Raw genomic sequence first — 17,895 nt, forward strand, 5'->3', positions numbered from 1 at the left:
AGAGAGAGAGAGAGAGAGAGAGAGAGAGAGAGAGAGAGAGAGAGAGAGAGGGAGAGAGAGAGAGAATACATGCTATGTACATTTGTGCTATCAGGGATCAACTGGCCAGAGGCCAAAGTAAAGACTCACTGGTCCAGGACCCCCACCATGGATGGAGAGATGAGCTGCCAATGAAGAAGGAAGGATACAGATGTTAGGGTCATAAAACGATGTGTCACCTGAACCCTTTCTCCCACGATTCCCTGTGAAGACTCTTCCTTCTCCCACCCATGCTCCAAGTCTCTGCAGATTCCAAACTGTTGCCCCTTCCTGAGGAGAGGAACTTCAGTTAGGGCCTGGGCAGGAGCAGGCTCCTAGTGGGCAGGGGTCTGGGCAGGCATCTCTTGAAGACATGAGCAGAGAAACCAAGGATCCCTCTTTGCTGGAACCCCATTGAGACTCTGAACTGTGAAGTCTGGGATCAGGACTTTTCGTCCTTGTTGGAGAATATCAGGTGCCTTCCCTACCTCTGGAATGTTCTAGACTTCTGCAGCTGTGTCTGGAGCTTTAAAACAGTTGACTACTTTCTAGGCGGCGGCTTCCCAGTGGCCTCTCCCTCCCTGGGTCTCAGTCTATCTGTGTGTGTAAGAAGAAAGTTCCATTGTTAGGAAACAGACCCGAATTTAGAAAACAAACAAACCAAAAACCAAAACAAGAGGACCATGAATGAGAACAAACTCCCTCTGAGGAAGGAGAGGTGCGGTGTAGATGAAAAGCTGTGTGGCCTGACTGGCTCTGGTGGAGAAGCTCTGATCCTCACCCTTCACATAAAGTGAGCCATGGCACAGAGAACAGCCAGCCGACTGCCACATTCCCTGGGGAGTCAGAAGCTGGACCCCAGGACCGGTTCTCAGCCTCTCACGGGGGCCGCCTGTCAGCACCTACTCTGGGAGTTGTTTATCTCTGACCTCACTGGGGCCTGGATGGCATTCATCCCTGACCATTCACTCCATCTCTCCCCTTCCCACTGCACGCCTTGCTGGAACCATGGTGGAGTCTTGGGAGACACTGTTTAGGTCTCAGTCTGATTTTTGACCATAGCAGTGTCTTCTTTAAATGCTCCTTCTGTGGCCGGGGACATGTGGCCTGGGACATGTGGCCGGGGACATGCTTTGTCTGAACCCATTTCAGTCTCAACACAGATGTAGGGAGGAAGCTCACAGCTCCTCATAAAAGACTTTGCTTAGCCTGGCCTGAACCTGGAAGATACCCCTGACAGCTCCTTCAAATACAAACACATCCTTTTCTCCCATTAGTGTCTCCCATCCCAGAACCATGACCTCTAGGCTTCGTACTTCTCAGCGTAACCAGGATCCAGCCTCGAGTTCCCATAGTGTCCCTAACTCCTCTGATTCCTCTGGTCCTGAGAGCCACCACCCACCATATGACCACAGGAAGGTGCCTGCCCATACGTTTGTATCCAGTGAAGGGGCAGGGTGCTGTGTGGGACACTATCCCCCAACAGGTGTCACAGGTCCTCAGCCTGGCCTGACACATCCTAGGATCTGAGGGCAATGTTTCTCAGCCAATCATTTGGCTAACCACTTCCTCACAGCCTTTCTTTTAAAATGCATTTTCTGTGATGTACAAAGGCAGAAAAGCCAAAGGTACAATGAAGTGGCCCACCTCTGTAGGCTTAGTGTCCTGCGGCCCAGAGCTCCCTGCTAGGGCATTGGTTTTCTGGGGATGGAGATGGGGGATGGACCTGATCTATTTAGCGGATCCCAGGATGGCAGATATTTGTTGACTAATTCCAGGAGTAAAGGACCCAGTGTGCTCTCAGATCTAAGGGCTCCTCCCAGGAGGGGACATGGCACAGTTGCAGGGAAATGAAGAACCAGGTAGGGCACAATACAGATGTTGGGAAGTGGTAGTGTTGTCCTGGTGCCAGGAGCTTGGAGGTAAGTCACAGATTTCGTGGTGGCTTTGAAGAAAATGGCCTGTCTGCAGTGCCCCTGGCTGGTGAGAGTAGGGTGCCTCAGCCTGGGGAAGACGCCAAGCAGGGCGGGTCCTCTGTGGGTGTTCCTGGCAGCGCTTGGCTCTGTGACCAATGGCATCACTTATAAGGGGCACAGGTGTGAGTGTTCCCAGTAGCCAAGTGTAAACTCTTATGACTCCTTTGTCCTTGGGCTGTGGGACCAGCCAGTCTCCCATATGTCACCAGGTCCTTGCTCCTTGTACAACCCAGACTGATGGCCAGTCTGAATGTGTCCCTCTGTTTCTTTTTTGCTACCTGTGCCATCTGTGAGGTGGCTAGAAGGGCATCTAAAGCCCTGCTCCCAGCAGGGACCTATGCCAGTTTTGCCCGGGAGGCAGTAGGCACAGCCCAGCTGACAGCCTGTTGTCTGGAGATGCGAGTGTTGGTGGAACTTGGCCCCTGGGCAGGGGGCTTTGGGCCCGACCTGTTGCTGACCCTGGTCTTCCTGCTTTTCCTGGTACATGGGGTCACCTTCGATGGGGCCTCCGCCAACCCCACCGTGGCCCTGCAGGAGTTCCTCATGGTGGAGGCATCGCTGCCCAACACTCTGCTGAAACTGTCGGCCCAGGTGCTGGGTGCACAGGCTGCCTGTGCCCTGACTCAGCGCTGCTGGGCCTGGGAGCTCAGCGAACTACACTTACTCCAGAGCCTCATGGCTGTACACTGCAGCTCGACCCTGCGGACATCCGTGCTGCAGGGCATGCTGGTGGAGGGTGCCTGCACCTTCTTCTTCCACCTGAGCCTCCTCCACCTGCAGCACAGCCTTCTTGTCTACAGGGTGCCTGCCCTGGCCCTGCTGGTCACTCTCATGGCCTACACAGGTAAACTTGCTCCCCTCTCTGCTAGACCTAGCAGGACCCCAACAATGCAGACCAAGGGGCTCACAAGTCCCTGGAGATGGGGATAGCTACTTCCCAGGCCCCCTCACAGGAAGATAGGGGTTGGAAGGCTAGACCTGGGGTTGTGTGTAGGGGATTCCCGTACCATGTATCCGTCCCAGATTCCCTAGCAGTTGGAGCAATTTCAAAACTCGGTCCTGGATGTGCTCTGGAAGTCCCCGAGCCCTCCACCACCCCATCGAGGGTGGCAAGTCTTATATGTTCTTTCTTCCCGGGTCCTTCTAGCCTCCTCACTCAGTCCCGAAACAGCAGCAGCCTCTCATGCCTGTGATTTCTGCCCTGAACAGACCTAGCATCTTGACTGTGTTCTTTTAGGGGCTGCTCTGGGCCCAGGTCAGGCTGACTCAAGGCTCACATTCTGATTTTGCTTCCCAGGTCTCATTAGCCCACCTTGAGGGAGGCATCCGTAGACATGATGATCCCAGGACAGGGAGCACTGTAGGCTATCGTCTAGCTGCTCCTCAGAGCCATGAATGCTATAGATGGTACATTATGCAAGAGCAAAAGTCTCTCAACACTTGTTCCAAGAGGCCAAGAGCCCAGAAAGCAGAAACCACACAAGTCGATGCTGAGCCGACCCAGCACAAGACTTGGCGACCCGACCCGTACTAGCAAGACCTTGGGAAGGACCTCCAGCACCCTGCTGTGATGGGATTAAACTGGGGCCAGCTATGCAGAGAACACAGGAGGGTGATGGTTTCCAGCAAACTGAACAGGAGCAGCTGTATCCTACCCTAAGGGCCAGAGTTCTGAACTCCCATGGCCAAACTGCCTGTGCCAGGCACCCAGGTCTAGGTCTACACACCATTTGCTTTCCCTGAGGCCCAGGCTCCCTTCTGCCTGCCCAGTGTCACTGCCCAGCTTCCTGGCATGTCCTGAAAGATAGTAGCTGTCTAGCTGCTCCCCTCAACCCGCTTCTCTTCTGTCACTACTTAGCTGTCAACTCCTCTACAGTTCTCCCAAGGGCTGCAAGTGGCACCTCTGTCACCGTCCCTGGTTTTAGCTCCCTGCCCCCCCTTCTCAATCTTGCCCTCTATCCCTCTCCCTGTCTTCTTCCCTTATTTATTTTTTGTCTCCCCTCTCTGGCTCTCCTTCCTCGGTGTGTCTCCATTTCCCTCCTTCTCCCCCACTTTCCTGTCCGTATCTTTTTGCCATCTCTCCCCACATCCCTCTGGACCACCTCCCAGAAGGCAGAGGTAAAATACCGAAGCAGGGTGAGGTGTGGACTTGTGTGTCAGACATTCCTGGTGAGACCCTGGTCCCAGCTCCTCTCCTGCGACCTTTGGCCTTGATGGAACCAGCCTTGTTTCTTTGTGACCACCCACATACAACAGGGAGGGCTGTTGTCCCAAAGTCCCCAGTCCCGCGTGTCTAGCACCGTGTTCTCGGGGGTGGTTCTTTCCCTGGCCTGAACGTCCAGGCCACTTCAGGCAGAGAGAGCTAGCTCACGAGAACTCCTTGCTTCTGTCCACAGCAGGGCCCTATACCTCTGCCTTCTTCAATCCTGCCCTGGCTGCCTCTGTCACATTCCACTGTGCTGGGAACACCTTGCTGGAGTATGCCCATGTGTATTGCCTGGGCCCTGTGGCAGGTAAGCAGTGGGAACAAGGTTGGCCTGGGTAGTGTTCCTGGGCAGGGGGCAGACGCAGACACCCAGGAGACTGCTGGTTACAGATTCACAATATGGCCATCTTTCCTAGCACCCTGGGGTCTTGGTGGGGGTGGGTGGGGTGGGGTGAAGCAACAAGGGTTTCTGATCTGTTGTCCTCTTAATCTCTACAGTGTGGACAGTTGGAGGAAGTGACTAAGATGGGTGTGTCTCTGCCTGGACCCTCACAGGAGGGGGGCAGTGTTAGATGGAGAGTGGGGTATGGAGACTTAGACCCTCCGAGGGCTTTTCCTGGGAAGAAGGGATAGGCTGCAGTAGGTTCCCTTGTATCCGGGGTTCCCTTCCCAGTGCGTCTTCATACACCCAGTTAAAGCTGCCTTTCGGAGTGCTGGTACCATGGAGCCTCTGGAACACACAGGCCGTGCTTGGATGACCCTATGCCCTTCGGGGCTGCAGACCTGGGTGGTTCAGGGGCTGCAGCTCCTAGAAGGTCTGCCCTGGTACTCCTTGAAGCACAGAGGGGACACCTCTCCAGTCACCCAAGGTTTGAAAGACAAATAGCAGTGAAGTCCCTGGGCTGGAGTAAGGCAGAAAAAGCCACCAATTGTCTCTAGCTACAGGATCTGGACAATTGTGTGGGAGGGGGGTTGGCAATTTTGACCTAGGTAGAGGCCACTCCTCTCTGGCACTGGGCCCAGGCACTAGAATTCACCCCCACTGACCGTGACTTTACCAGATGGCTGAGGTTCACTGGAACCTTGGGAGCTTTCCACTCCTTCCAGGGCCACACTTGGCCGGAAACCAGGACAGAGCTGCAACCCGAGGGGAACAGAGAGGGAATCCCCAGCTCTCCCCACCAACACAAGCTTGCGATGATGACTAGGATGGTCTTGCAATCTGTAACCCCGGTTCTTGGAATTCGAGGGGAAAGATAAGCCCCTCTCTCTGCCCCACATGCCCTACTCCCACGGGCCACTCTTTTGTGGGCTGCTTCCTATTTATCCCTTTGCCCCCAAGTACAGACTGCAGGCTCCTCTGCGATTTTCAGCTTCAAATGATTGATTTGTGTGTACGTGTATGTGCATGTGTGTACATGTGTTCACATACGTGAGTATGTATGTAGGTGCACATGCATGTGGAAGCCGGAGGTCGACTCTGGGTGGTCTTCCTCGGGCACTATCCAGCTTTGCTGCTGCTGCTGTTGCTGCTGCTGCTGCTGTTGGAGAGAGAGCTCTCAGGTTGGGCAAGGTTGGCTGGCCAGCAAGACCCAGAGGGTCTGTTGCCTCTTCCTCCCAAGTGCTGGGACTACAAATATATGTCATTGTGCTTTGATTTTTAGGGGGCATTAGTAGCTTGGAGATAGGGTCTTTCCTTATAGCCCTGGCTGTCCCAGAACTCTTTATGTAGACCATGCTGGCCTCGAACTCACAGAGGTCCGCTTGCCTCTGTCTCCTGAGTGATGGGATTAAAGCATCACTCTGGCTTGCCAGGCTTTTTATACGTAGGTGCTAGAGCTCAAACTCTGGTCCTCATACTTAGGAGACAAGCATCTTCTGGGCTGAGCTAGCTCTCCGACCCTAATGTTTCAGTTTTTGACCTAACTTTGGGTAGGCTGCCCCCATGCTCACCCCTCATGATGTGACCTGGTCAGCCTGAACTTGTGACCCTCCTGCCTGATGTGACAGAATGACAGGCCTGGCTCCAGTAACCTTGGTCATCTGGAAGTCGCCAATATAAAAAACACAAGTTTACGGAGCTTTGAGTTTACAAGCATTGAATTGCTGGGGAGGAGGCTCTGTGTTGAAAAATGCTTTTGTCACCCATGTGTGAGGAACTGAAATCAAATCACCGGGATGGGGTGGTGGGAGGAGAGAGAAAGAGAGAGAGAGAGAGAGAGAGAGAGAGAGAGAGAGAGAGAGAGAGAGAGAGAATGAATATGAATCATCATTAAGAACAAGGTTTTTGTGAGGCAGCGCCCTCTGCCGGGGAAGAACTGCAAGCTCATGTGTGGTGCTTGGGAGCCCCTGAGCAGGTGCCCTCTCTGCCTCTGGACTCAAGAATACCACCACATCTGCTTCAGCCGGTGGCCAAGACCAGCAGTGGAGTGGGGGCAAGTCAGGTCATGGCCAGGGAGCCTTTCTCTGGAGCAAAGTGGCTGCTGGGAACTGAAGCAGGTCACATGGGTGGGATCCATGTAGGGATTGCTACAGCACTTGCTTAGACTGTCAACCGAAAACAGAATCAGACCTCTCCTTCCCTGACTACCTTATCCGTCTGAGGACCTGGAGGCCAGGTGGGGACTTAGAAAAAAATGTAGATTGCGCCAGTTCCCTTCTCCTTGGTCCTTCCCAACCCTTCTAAACTCCATCTTCTTCCTGTCTTAGTCAGGGTTTTCATTCCTGTGATGAAACACCATGACCAAAGCAACTTGGGAGGAAAGGGTTAATTGGCTCACACTCCAATATCAAAGGAAGTCAGGACAGAAACTCATACAGGGCAGGAGCCTGGAGGTAGGAGCTGAGGCAGAGGGATGCTGCTTACTGGCTTGCTCTTCAATGACTAGCTCAGCCTGCTTTCTTATAGAAAACAGGACCACCAGCCCAGGGATGACATCATTTACAGTGGGCAGGGCCCTCCCCCATTGATCAGTAATTAAGAAAATGCTCTGTAGCCAGATTTTATGAAGATATTTTTTAAATTGAGGTTCCCTCCTATAGTTATCCAGCACATTCCCCCACCCCAGCCTCTGCCAACCTCCAGTCACTGAAAGCAGCCCTGCCCATAGTGTCACACACTGAGGTGGGACATTTCTCTGGGGCATCCTGAGTCCTGGATCCCCAGAGCATAATCTAGAAACATATTAGCCTCCCGTGGCTGCTCCCTGGGCTGTAGGCAGCTTGTTCCCAACGCTAAGGGGTAGGACCAGGGAGAGGTGTGACCTGCAGGGAGGGCTGTGACCTGACCCTGTCTCTTGCTGCTCTGCAACCTGACCCCTCTCTTGCAGGGATGATCCTGGCTGTCCTCCTCCACCAGGGCCACCTTCCCCGCCTTTTCCAGAGAAATCTGTTCTACCGGCAGAAAAGCAAATACCGAACTCCCAGGGGGAAGCTGTCCCCAGCTTCTGTGGATACCAAGACGCACAAAGGGGAATAATGGCAAAAGGCCGTGGCCTGTAGGTGCCAGGGCAGCAGCCACTGGGGTCCAGCTGAGCTGCCTCGCTCACCGGAACTTCACTCACCTCCTGAGAGGTCTGGTCTCCCCTCCAGGAAATCATTTGCTAATAAACCGTTGTTAAAACCCACCTGTCTCCCTGGCCTAAAGGAAGCTTCTGGAAGAATAGGTGTGGGTGAGTCCTTTCCCCTGCTGCATGACCTTTCCTAACTCATGTTTACAGAGTGATAATAAAAAGCAAGGCCACAAAGACCGGCAAAAAGCCCAGGTGGTGATAACCTGGGCCTGGGTACCTGGGACATCCCTGGGAGCCCACAGTCAAAAGAGGCCTGAGATTTTCTGGGAACCCCAAGGATAGCAGTGGAACCTGCAGGGGAGACAGACGTCAGAGAATGTTTCAAGGGTGTGTGCTGGGTCCAAGATATCAGGCACTGCTATTTATTAAGTCTCCTTCCCTTGCTATTTAGCCCCTAAAGCTGGGCCAAACCTTATACCAGGAGTCCCTGGGCCAGTTGTCTCTGTGATAGGATAGGACTAGAGGACAAAGAGAGGAGGCAGTCTTGGATACTGGTGAGGTCACACTGAGAAGGAAGATCCTTCCAGGGCCTTCCATGCCTGTCCCTTTACCTTTTCCAAAGGCCTCTCTGCCTACCCATCCCAGCAGAACTGCCTGTCTGAAACCCCTAGCCTTTTCCCCCTGGGTTGGTGTGACTAACCCGGGAATGGGTGATGGGCACTGGAGGGGACTGGAGAGCCAGCTCTGTATGGCCTTTGGCTTTGGGAGCACAGAAGTGGTACTCGTACATGGGGCAGTTTGCCTACAGTGGATGGGGATAGGGGCTGTGGTCTGCTAGCATCCTGCAGAGCTTTGTGGATGCATCAGGGCTGGGGGTGGTATCTTAGTTGCTACATCAGAAGCAGAGCTGGCATCTGGAGAGCAAGACAGCCCCTCATGGCTACACTGGACCCAGGGAGGCCGGCAGCCCAGGATCCTCATGGCCTGCACGGATGGCTGGAACAAGAATCCTGCTAAGTGTCAGGGTCACAGTCCTTTTACATGATGCGGCAGAACGTGGGCCAGATGTGCAGAGGGAGGAGATAACACATTGACATGTAGGGTGGCTGTACAGGGTGACATATAGGGAGAATGTAAGAGCCAAGTGTATCTGGGCTGTGGTGGTGACAGGATAGCTTGGAACCATTCTAGAAGCCATTGAGTGCCAAATGCACATGCTTGTACACATGTACACATGTACACAAACACACACACAATGGGGGTGGTATCCACACACAATTCTCAGTCTGGGGCATGGATGTTTGACTCGATGTTGTTTCTAAGACTGTTGAAAATGGATCGTTTTCACTACGGTGTGTCTTTGAAGTGACATGTTGAGGAGTATCTAAAATGCTATAGACGAAGATTTGTCAACAAAATAAAATGCATCATTTTTTTTTTGGTGGAAAGTAAATCTATTTCTAGCAAAAACAAAACAAAACACTTGTTGGCCAGAGCAGTTTCGCGTCCTCCCTCCCTCCCCTCTTCTGAAGATTTGTTTGGAAAAGGCAGAGAAACACAGATTTGCTCTGTAGGGGGAAAAAGCTGGGTGAGGGGGACAGGGCAGAGAGGCGGCCTGGGGGAGTCTGGAGGGAGCAGTGTGGCCATGGGCAATACACCTGGCTGTCTTTTTTTTTTTTTTTTTAAAGTTTATTTAATGTACACGAGTACACTGTTGCTCCCTTCAGACACACCAGAAGAGGGCATCGGATCCCATTACAGATGGTTATGAGCCATGTGGTTGCTGGGAATTGAACTGGGAACCTCTGGAAGAACAGTCTGTGCTGAGCCATCTCTCCAGCTCCCACCTGGCTAAGAGGACTGTCCAACCCTGCAGCCTCCCACAGAACTGTGAAATCAGGATGCTGGTATCTGAGCTTGGGAAATGGCTGTGCTGGGCTGTCAGTTGCTCAGGCTGTGTCAGTTGCCCCCTGTCTCTATCCCAGGGGAAGCCATCCAGCAGGGCTTCTCCCTTCAGCAGGGCCTCTCCCTTCTAGGTGCTGAGATGGAGCTTTCAATATATGATGGACCAGGAGGAGGGACACAGCCTCCCTGTTTAGTGTTTTGATTTTTTTGTTTGTTTGTTTGTGGTTTTCCATGAATCCGCCCTTGCCCTAAGATGACTCCAGACCCTGGCCAGCCCTAATCTATGAAAACACCCCTTAACTTTGATGCCAGGTGACCTCAAAGCTAGCCCTGCTCAGTGTGGAATGACCAAGTCACAATGTAGCTCTCCAGACCTCGAGAGTCCCAGGGCCATGTTGCATCTCTGGGAATTTGGACCCCAGCTTTGGAGCACCTGGGAGGGATTCTAGCAAGATCCTCATCACTTTGGGACACTCACAGGCTGGCCAAGCCAAATGAACTCAGAGTTAGAAGATAAAACAGCGACCTATCCACAGTTCAGAAGTGGAAGCAAGGGGAGCCCTGCCCTCTGATCCTTCTTGATCTCCACTAACCACAAGCCTCGAGCCTACCAGGTCTGAGACCCAATAACACCCACAGCAGCAAGAGACTGATGCGATCCCAGCTGCTGCCCGGTGCAGTACCATCTACAGCCAGAGGGTGGCACCACAGGAGACTCCAGAGCACATCTCTGCTCTCTCAGGGCCCCAGGCAATCCAGCAGTGTGACCTTTGGAGGTAACCAGCTATCACTTGTAGTCCACACAGATCCCATCTTCCACAACAAACAGAAGCTAAATGAACTATTTTCTCTCTCAAAGGGTTAAAGAGGACAAAACTCCATTTAAAAAAATAAAAAGAATCCATTTGGCAGGCAGAATCCAAACTCCTACAGGATCAGCACTTCTTGAAACCAAAGCATACATATGCTCAAGTTTTATTTCTGCCCAGAAACTGTACGCCTCTGTATTAGCCAATCACCTACGAGTGTGAGCTCGTGGACCACTGGGCTCTTGACTTGTTGATATACCTTGGGTCGTGTATCCATTTTCTTGAAACCCGAGACTCAGTATAGACCCATGAGCCACCGAGGCCCCATGAGAGGCCTGCACACACCCTGTGGGCCACAGATTCTGGGGGACCACACCCCAAAAGGCTGCTGGGGGAAGGAGCTGCTGGAGTAGCAGCTTGCTTAGAGCTAGGTACATACAGGTAGGGATACCTGGAATAGGTTTGATCTGAGGGAAGCAGGTGGCATCAGAGCTTGCACCATCTGGCACCTCTCAAAGCTCTCTCACTGTCTGCCTTGCGGACCGCTAAGAAGTCACCTCCCTCCCCGCCAGGGAGCCAGTCCCATCTCTGGTAGGATACAGGCCCCTGTGAGCATTTTTCAGCTGCAGCCAACAGACGGAGACATAATGCATGTGTGTTGCATGAGAGCCACATTTATTTCTTAATTGGACAGAGCCCTAGGTGCACACAAACAGTACAGGAGCCTACAGCTAACACTCAGGTGTAAACAGCAGGGTACTAGTCATTACGTCAGGTGGTTATGACACGGGGCCAGGGGGAGCCCACAGCAACCACATATGTACAGGTCAGGGAAACAGCCTCTGAGTTGCAGGGGCCCCTCGGCATAGACAAACACCACAGGGGTCCAGGCTCAAGGAGAGACTCAGGTCAGCCATATCTGTCCATCCTGAGGGACGGCATGGCTCTGGTCCCAGGGGTAAAGGAATGTGTCTTTTGAAGTCCCCATGCTGGGTGGAGCAGAGAACCAATGTCTTAGTCTTGTTCACATCTATAACATCAGCCACATTCAGTAATCCCATGGGGGTCTCCAGGTACCAGGAGAGAGGAGAATCATTTAGTACAGGTGTATGTGTGTGTGTGTGTGTGTGTGTGTGTGTGTGTGTGTGTGTGTGTTGAATAAGGTGTTGGCATGATTGCTTGGAACAAGAGGCGTTAGAAGTGTTATTTAGGCATAAGCAGGGTCACACAGGAACCCAACACAGCACTCTCCCCCCATGCAGAAACAGCACCCCCTCTCCAGGAGAGATGATTATTATCCCAAACTAAGTTGAGGTCACAGCCTGAGCAACATTAAGTATCAAAATCCAAATGTCTGTGGAGGTGGTTTTCTAGATCCATCTCACCTTCTGCACCAAGCAGGAAACAGAGGCCTCAGCTAGGTTATCCCTAGTCCTCATGTCATCCCTCCACGTCACAGCCTTTGGACAAATGACCTTCAGCTGACATAATACAGGTAATTTTGGGCAGGGGGGGGCATGAAGAAATCAGGTTTCCTGAGCTGTGGACAGATTTCTTGGTCCATCAGTTCTGGTTACTAGGTTCTGACTCAGGACCTCCCACAAAAGCCGAGAGCCCATCTTGGTTCATAGACAATGCCAGGACAGCACTGGGCCAGTATGGAATGGCCCCTGAATGGGGATGGGGTGGGCACTAGAGCTCCCAACCTTTCTACAACCCGACCCAGGCACAGGTGCTCTGTAGGTTGGCTGGCCTCAGACACCCACCTGCTGGGTGGAGCCGGACTCTCGCAAGGCCTCAGCTTCAGGCTGGTTGACCTGAGTGAGCATGGCAGGCCTGACTGCCTCTCTGCCTGCTGGGAACCAAGAAATTGAAGCCACTCCCTCCTTCCCTCCTGGTCATGAGCACCTGAGTGCTTCTTAACACAGTTGTCTTCTCTCCACTTTGTATCTCAACCTCCTGCCTCCACTGTGCACCACAGACAGCTTAGGTCACCTGGTTTCTAGTTAGGGTTTAGTCTTGCTCTGGGATGGGCACCTTGATTTGGATTCTTGGAAATGAGTCTTATTATATATTTTACGGAGAGGGTTTCCTGACACTTGATGCTAATGACTATTACCTCAAGTCCTGGGGATGAGGTGGCCAGGCATGAGGGTGGCCATCTACATGGCACCTGACCCCAGTGATGGGTGAATTCTCAGTTTCCACTGGACTCACACTGGCTGGCAGGTGCACACACTACTTCCAGCCTGAGCCCTGCCACTACCCTGAATCTTGATGCCTGGACAAAGGACAGGACCTTTGATAACGATGCCAAGGGACCTTGAAGCCAGAGCCTTCTATGACCTTGCAGACAGTAGGGATGCTGTGAACATTGGTCGCAAGAGTATCCAGGTCATGTCAGTGCCGTGTGGAGACAGCCTGAGCTGATGGGGAGCTTAGACCCATCCACTGATCTAGACAGGGAGGGGCTGACCAAGGTGGAGGGAGATTCCTGGAATAGCTGGATGCTGAGTGTAACTGCTCCTGATGGGCCCTGGGGACTTGAGGTTTGGTTTCTGGCTTTCCAAATGGACCTGTGGTATGAAAAGTCCCCAGGTACAGAAGGTGCAGAAGAGTCCCTTTACCAAGAACACCAAGAGGTCACCCTCCTGTGCTTGACGGACATACATCACTCGTTGAGTTCTCTTGCTGAGATTTACAGGAGCGCCACCCCTGGGCAGACTGTAAGGGATCACTGATCACAGAACTTCCCAGAGCTACATATCCATTCCTCTGTTCATCGACACCCAAGGCTACAGTCAGAGGCCCCACTCTGAACACCCACGGCCTCTGTCACCCACAGCCGTGTGTAAACACAGCCACCTACCCAACAGCCTGGACACAGCTCAGCTGGAGCCAGTCTGCCTAGTGAGGTTGGACCATACCCCTCACCTGATCCTCCTCACTCTGAGATGAAGCTGCCCACCCCACCTTCATTGCTCCAGTTTGGGAGCTCTTCCCTCAGAAGTAGCACATGACGGCTTCTGATTTCTGAACTGCCTAAGTCTCAGGACTTGCACAACCTCTCACACACGTACCATGCAAGGTGCATCTCAGACAAAACTGGCCAGGACGGAGTTTCCCTGTGCCAGGCTGTGAGGAGCCATGGTTTGTTCACATCCCTCCCTCCCTCCCTTTGCCCTTTGCAGGCTGGAGATACAGGTAGGAGCCAGACTGAAGGGGGGATGGGAGGGGGGAAGGTAGCTCCACATGAACCTTATAGCCCTACCTGGAGGCATTAGAAATAAATACTTATAAACAGAACACAGTCTTATAGTTAATGTCTCAGAGGACTGTTTCAACGCCACTAACTAATGTATATTAATTATAAGTCTGTCTATGCTTAAAAAAATATTAGAACAGCGGCAATACCCTGGGTCTCAGGCCCTCTGACCTTCCTGGCATTCTGAACTTCCCACCAGAGCAATTTTGGAAGAAACCACAACACGCACAACCTCTGGGGGAGCACAATTCGTCATGTGGTATAGGCCTCCCTCCAGAGGTAGGGTTGCTGGGCCCAACACAGATGTCCCCTGGTGGTGGTGGTGGTGGGGGGAAGGGCTGAGTGGCAGATGACAGAACAGATGGTAAGGACAGGGGAGTGGTCTGGGCCTTCCAGTGAGTAGAAGTCCGGAAGGTTTTCAGCTCAGACCCGCATCTGCGCAGATCTCCTTCGAGAGAGCTTGGACCTGCAAGGGTGGAGGGGCGGAGGGGAGAACCTGTAGTCAGAGCCAGGAGTTGACCCCCCAAGTCCTCCAGCAGCCAGAGGCCACTCAGCAGACCTCCAGGCTACACATCAGAGCCCCAGGTCTTCCTTAATCTCCTTAGGCTCATAGAGACTTGATATCGAATAGGTCAGTGCTTTCGGGGGGCACCTTAGCTCCCCCACGGCTCTTCATCAAGCCTGTGACATGGAAGGGGAGGAATCCATTCACAGGAGCCGGGGCCCATTCAGCCGACTTATTGCATGAGCAGCAATGACTCACAGTCAGGTCCCAGCATGCTCAAGAATGCCCCAGTCCCAAGAACACGGAGCCCTGTGAGCTCCAGCCCCCTGGAGGAGTGACATCTGCTAGGTCTCCATATGGCATTTCCTTTTTTGCCCATCTCCCTGCCCAGCCCGTACCGGATGGTCCCAGCCAGGAGCGGGTTGAAGGCATACAGCCAGTCGTGCATGTCCTTGTCACTGTTGGCCTGCAGCAGGATGCCTCGGTGCTCCGTGCACACAGCGAACGTGTTGGGTGTCTGTAGAGGGAAACTGCTGGTGAGAAGGCGCTGTGGCAACACGGCCATTGCCACCACCAAGAAAGAACACCTTCAGAAACCCTGGGAATGAATCTGACTTCTGTGGGTCACATCACTGCCTGGGACCCTGGATGAAGTGCCCTTTACTCTTTTTTGTTTGTTTGTTTTCTTTAATTATTATTTATATGAGTACACTGCAGCTGTTACAAATGGTTGTGAGCCACCATGTGGTTGCTGGGAATTGAACTCAGGACCTCTGGAAGAGTAGTCAGTGCTCTTAACCGCTGAGCCATCTCTCCAGCCTGAAGTGCCCTTTTCACCTGTGCCCTCTGTGCTGGGTGTGCATAGCAACTAGGTGCATGTAGCTCGCTCTCTCTACATAGGGAATAAAACCCAATGGGTACTGCAGCCTTCTTCCACATGGCCTGGAGAACCTTCCCTTCAATGAGCTACGGGGAGCTGGCTCCTGCTTGCAGAGGACCATGAGTCAGTCAGTGCCTTGGGCAAGACAGCTTGTAGGGGCTGTGAGGTTCTGCCGACCTCAGGATGGGACCTAGCTGTTGTCAGTGACGTGGACAAATAGCAATATTTGCCATCACCAAGAGCCTTGCTGAGCCTAAGATAGGGACAGGTCAGGGGCTATACCCTAACAGGGAACAGGAAGCACCTCCCCTGTTTAGTGCATCCGAGCTGGGCCCTGTCCGCACCTTGAGCATGGCCTGCTGGTCCTCACTGTACTCCACCTGCGCAGTGGAGAGGTTGAGCACAAATCTCTCCACCGTGTCCTTGTCACTGTTGTACATGTAGGCATAGGGACGCCTCACCACCACGAAGCGCTTGGCCCAGCCAGCCGTGTGCGGCTCCAGGAAATGCAGGTATCCCTTCTTGGAAACGATTGGGCTGTGAGGCAGAGACACATCTGTTGGCTCAGGAAGTTGGGGTGGCAGAGCCAACACAGGGGCTCACACTCTACTACCCTGCACTAGGGTCCTCAGGAAGGAAGACCAGGTATGGGGAGGGGGTGGCTGACAGATCTTGCTTTGGGATATCCAAGAACAGAGCCACCATCTCACATCTGGGACAAGTCCCCAATTTTCAGTGGGGAAATTCAGGAGGAAAAAAACCTAAAGTCCCAGAGGCCAGCGTCCACTAGGTCCCCACCTCTGCCCCACTCACCTCCCCACCTCTGCCCCACTCACCTCCCCATCTCTGCCCCACTCACCTCCCCACCTCTCCCCCACTCACCTACTCATCTCTCCCCCTTCACCTCCCCACCTCTGCCCCACTCACCTCCCCANCTCACCTCCCCACCTCTCCCCCACTCACCTCCCCACCTCTGCCCCACTCACCTCCCCATCTCGGCCCCACTCACCTGCCCTCCACTCTCCAATTGTCACCACGAGGGCCACAGGCCCCTGCCTACCTTATACAGAGATGAGGGGTCCCCTGACACCAAGCTGGGCCCTGCACACAGGGCTGGTTGCCTATTTCTAGAATGCTTCTAATTCCAGTAAAGACCTTGCATACCTGACTCGGATCTCTTGGATGTCGGGGACCAGCAGTCGCTGGGGCTCCTTCTCTGTCTCTGTTGCCCGAACAGGGGAGGGAGTCTTCTTAGAATCAAGTTCTGGCAGGAGCTCAGGCTCTGGGCTGGCGGGCCGGGAGCAGGGCTGGGGGGTCCTGGAAATAGAAGGTGACTGCCTTCTGCCAGGGTTCCTCAAGGGACTGGTGTTCCCTGGTAATGTCCTCCTCACAGCTGCTAGGGGAGAGCTCAGGGACTTTCTGTCTCTGTCCACAGGAGGAGTTCCTGGGTCTCACAGAGTCCACCTCTATCCAGGGCTGCTGGAGTGAATGAGAACTCCAAAGCCAGTGGCTTGGGGCACAGACAGGGCTGGCTCTGCATTGCTGGGGAGATGCCACTCCCTCTTGGACCATCTCCAGCCTCTGCACTGTGTTAAAGCCCACACACCCTCCCTTCCTCTCTAAAGTACCAGTGGTGGCTCACTGAGTATTTTAGGAACCCTGTCCCTAGAAAGAGAGTGTTTCTGTTTTCGTCTTTCTGGGGTTATTCACTAATACATCTTTTATTTGTGCGGGCTGAGAAAGAGGGCATGGGCGCTAGCTGAACAGCGGGGCTCCAAGAAGGCCAACATGTTCTTCTGCCATGCCCTACCTTTCCTTAAGTCCCATGCTGCGCCCACAGTCCCCTGAACCTGCCCGCTCCATTCCTGAGTCCCAGAAACTATCACCAATTGGCTTTAAGGTGCTAGAAACTCCCCCAGTAGGGCAGAGCTCACTCACCTCACGTCTGTGGCACCGTATCGTCCTTCGATCAGAGAGGGGCAAGTGGAGGAGGGAGTGAGCGTAGCCGCACCCAGAGGGGACATGGATGGGTCCCGCATCAGGGTGACAGACATCTCAGAGAGCTACAGGAGACAGAAAGTCTTTCTCAGGTGGGTCTCTGGGCCTTTGGGACGATGGGGTTTCTCCCCACACACTCCTACACAGCCGTGACTATTCACTATTCCTACCAGGATCGGACTGCCCTGACCCGGGTGGGCTCCCCCTTCAGATGCTATACAGGGTGGGGTATGAGCCTCTGGAGCAGGTAGGAGCCTGCAGGGTGAGGGTTCCAGGAAAACAGATAACATTAAGGGGATGGGAAGAGAACAGGAGACACTTAGGGCCTGGGTAACAACACCGCGTGGTCTGGGCTAGGCTGGGTCAAGCCCTCACTCATACCCCAGCCTCCTCAGATTCCAGCCCTTATGAAACCAGCTACTTGTTTATGAGGTATCTCACTGGGCCTTGCCCTTGACTATTGGAAACGGGGGGGGGGGTCCTCCCCTACCTTGCTCTCGCTGGCGCTGATACAGACGTGGCTGTGGGTGTACTCCCTGTTGAATGTGTGCATGAGGAGTCGTAAGCACTGCAGACAGAGAACACATGGTCATCTCCGCACCCGTGGCAGCACGGGGCCTCCATCCACCCTGCCTTAGACGGGCTCAGACGGGAGTTGATGAAGAACGTCAGGGTAAGGGGGTAGAACCTCTTCCCAAACTAGGGAACTCCTACCCTGTGCTCCTAGGAAGGCTATGAATTAGCATCACCTGAAGATGTGGGGCCTCCCTAATGGCCTGTAGAGCAACAATAGGGACTGGCTCTGAATAGGGGCAGTGAGC

The 17,895-nt window shown here is 53.5% G+C and overlaps 2 protein-coding genes across 14 annotated transcripts in view; one reads left to right on the forward strand and one right to left on the reverse strand.

Moving 5' to 3' along the window:
- The first annotated feature begins 2,168 nt into the window (after positions 1–2,168).
- LOC110322500 (aquaporin-12) lies at positions 2,169–7,822 on the forward strand. Of its 2 annotated transcripts, none has more exons than XM_021199180.1 (3): positions 2,169–2,838; positions 4,391–4,507; positions 7,530–7,822. In XM_021199180.1, the coding sequence occupies exons 1-3, from the start codon at positions 2,232–2,234 to the stop codon at positions 7,676–7,678; spliced, it is 873 nt and encodes a 290-aa protein (XP_021054839.1). In that variant the 5' UTR covers positions 2,169–2,231; the 3' UTR covers positions 7,679–7,822. The 2 variants fall into 2 exon arrangements, with proteins under 2 accessions (XP_021054839.1, XP_021054840.1); XM_021199181.1 differs by having other exon boundaries at positions 4,394–4,507; positions 7,530–7,820.
- Positions 7,823–11,078: 3,256 nt separating this feature from the next.
- Positions 11,079–17,895, reverse strand: part of Kif1a (kinesin family member 1A) — an 89,230-nt gene continuing 82,413 nt past the window's right edge. For 9 of the 12 annotated variants that reach the window (XM_029539174.1, XM_029539176.1, XM_029539178.1 and 6 more), the window contains 6 exons: positions 17,565–17,642; positions 17,015–17,139; positions 16,241–16,393; positions 15,421–15,613; positions 14,595–14,713; positions 11,079–14,157 (listed from right to left, as the gene is read on the reverse strand). In XM_029539174.1, coding sequence (XP_029395034.1) covers positions 14,115–14,157; positions 14,595–14,713; positions 15,421–15,613; positions 16,241–16,393; positions 17,015–17,139; positions 17,565–17,642 — 711 coding nt within the window. In that variant the 3' untranslated portion in view covers positions 11,079–14,114. The remainder of the gene's footprint in view (positions 14,158–14,594; positions 14,714–15,420; positions 15,614–16,240; positions 16,394–17,014; positions 17,140–17,564; positions 17,643–17,895) is intronic. The other 3 variants (XM_021198078.1, XM_021198077.1, XM_021198076.1) reach the window with 2 other exon arrangements.

The sequence above is a fragment of the Mus pahari genome, chromosome 5 (genome assembly GCF_900095145.1).
Source record: "Mus pahari chromosome 5, PAHARI_EIJ_v1.1, whole genome shotgun sequence".
Taxonomy (NCBI): domain Eukaryota; kingdom Metazoa; phylum Chordata; class Mammalia; order Rodentia; family Muridae; genus Mus; species Mus pahari.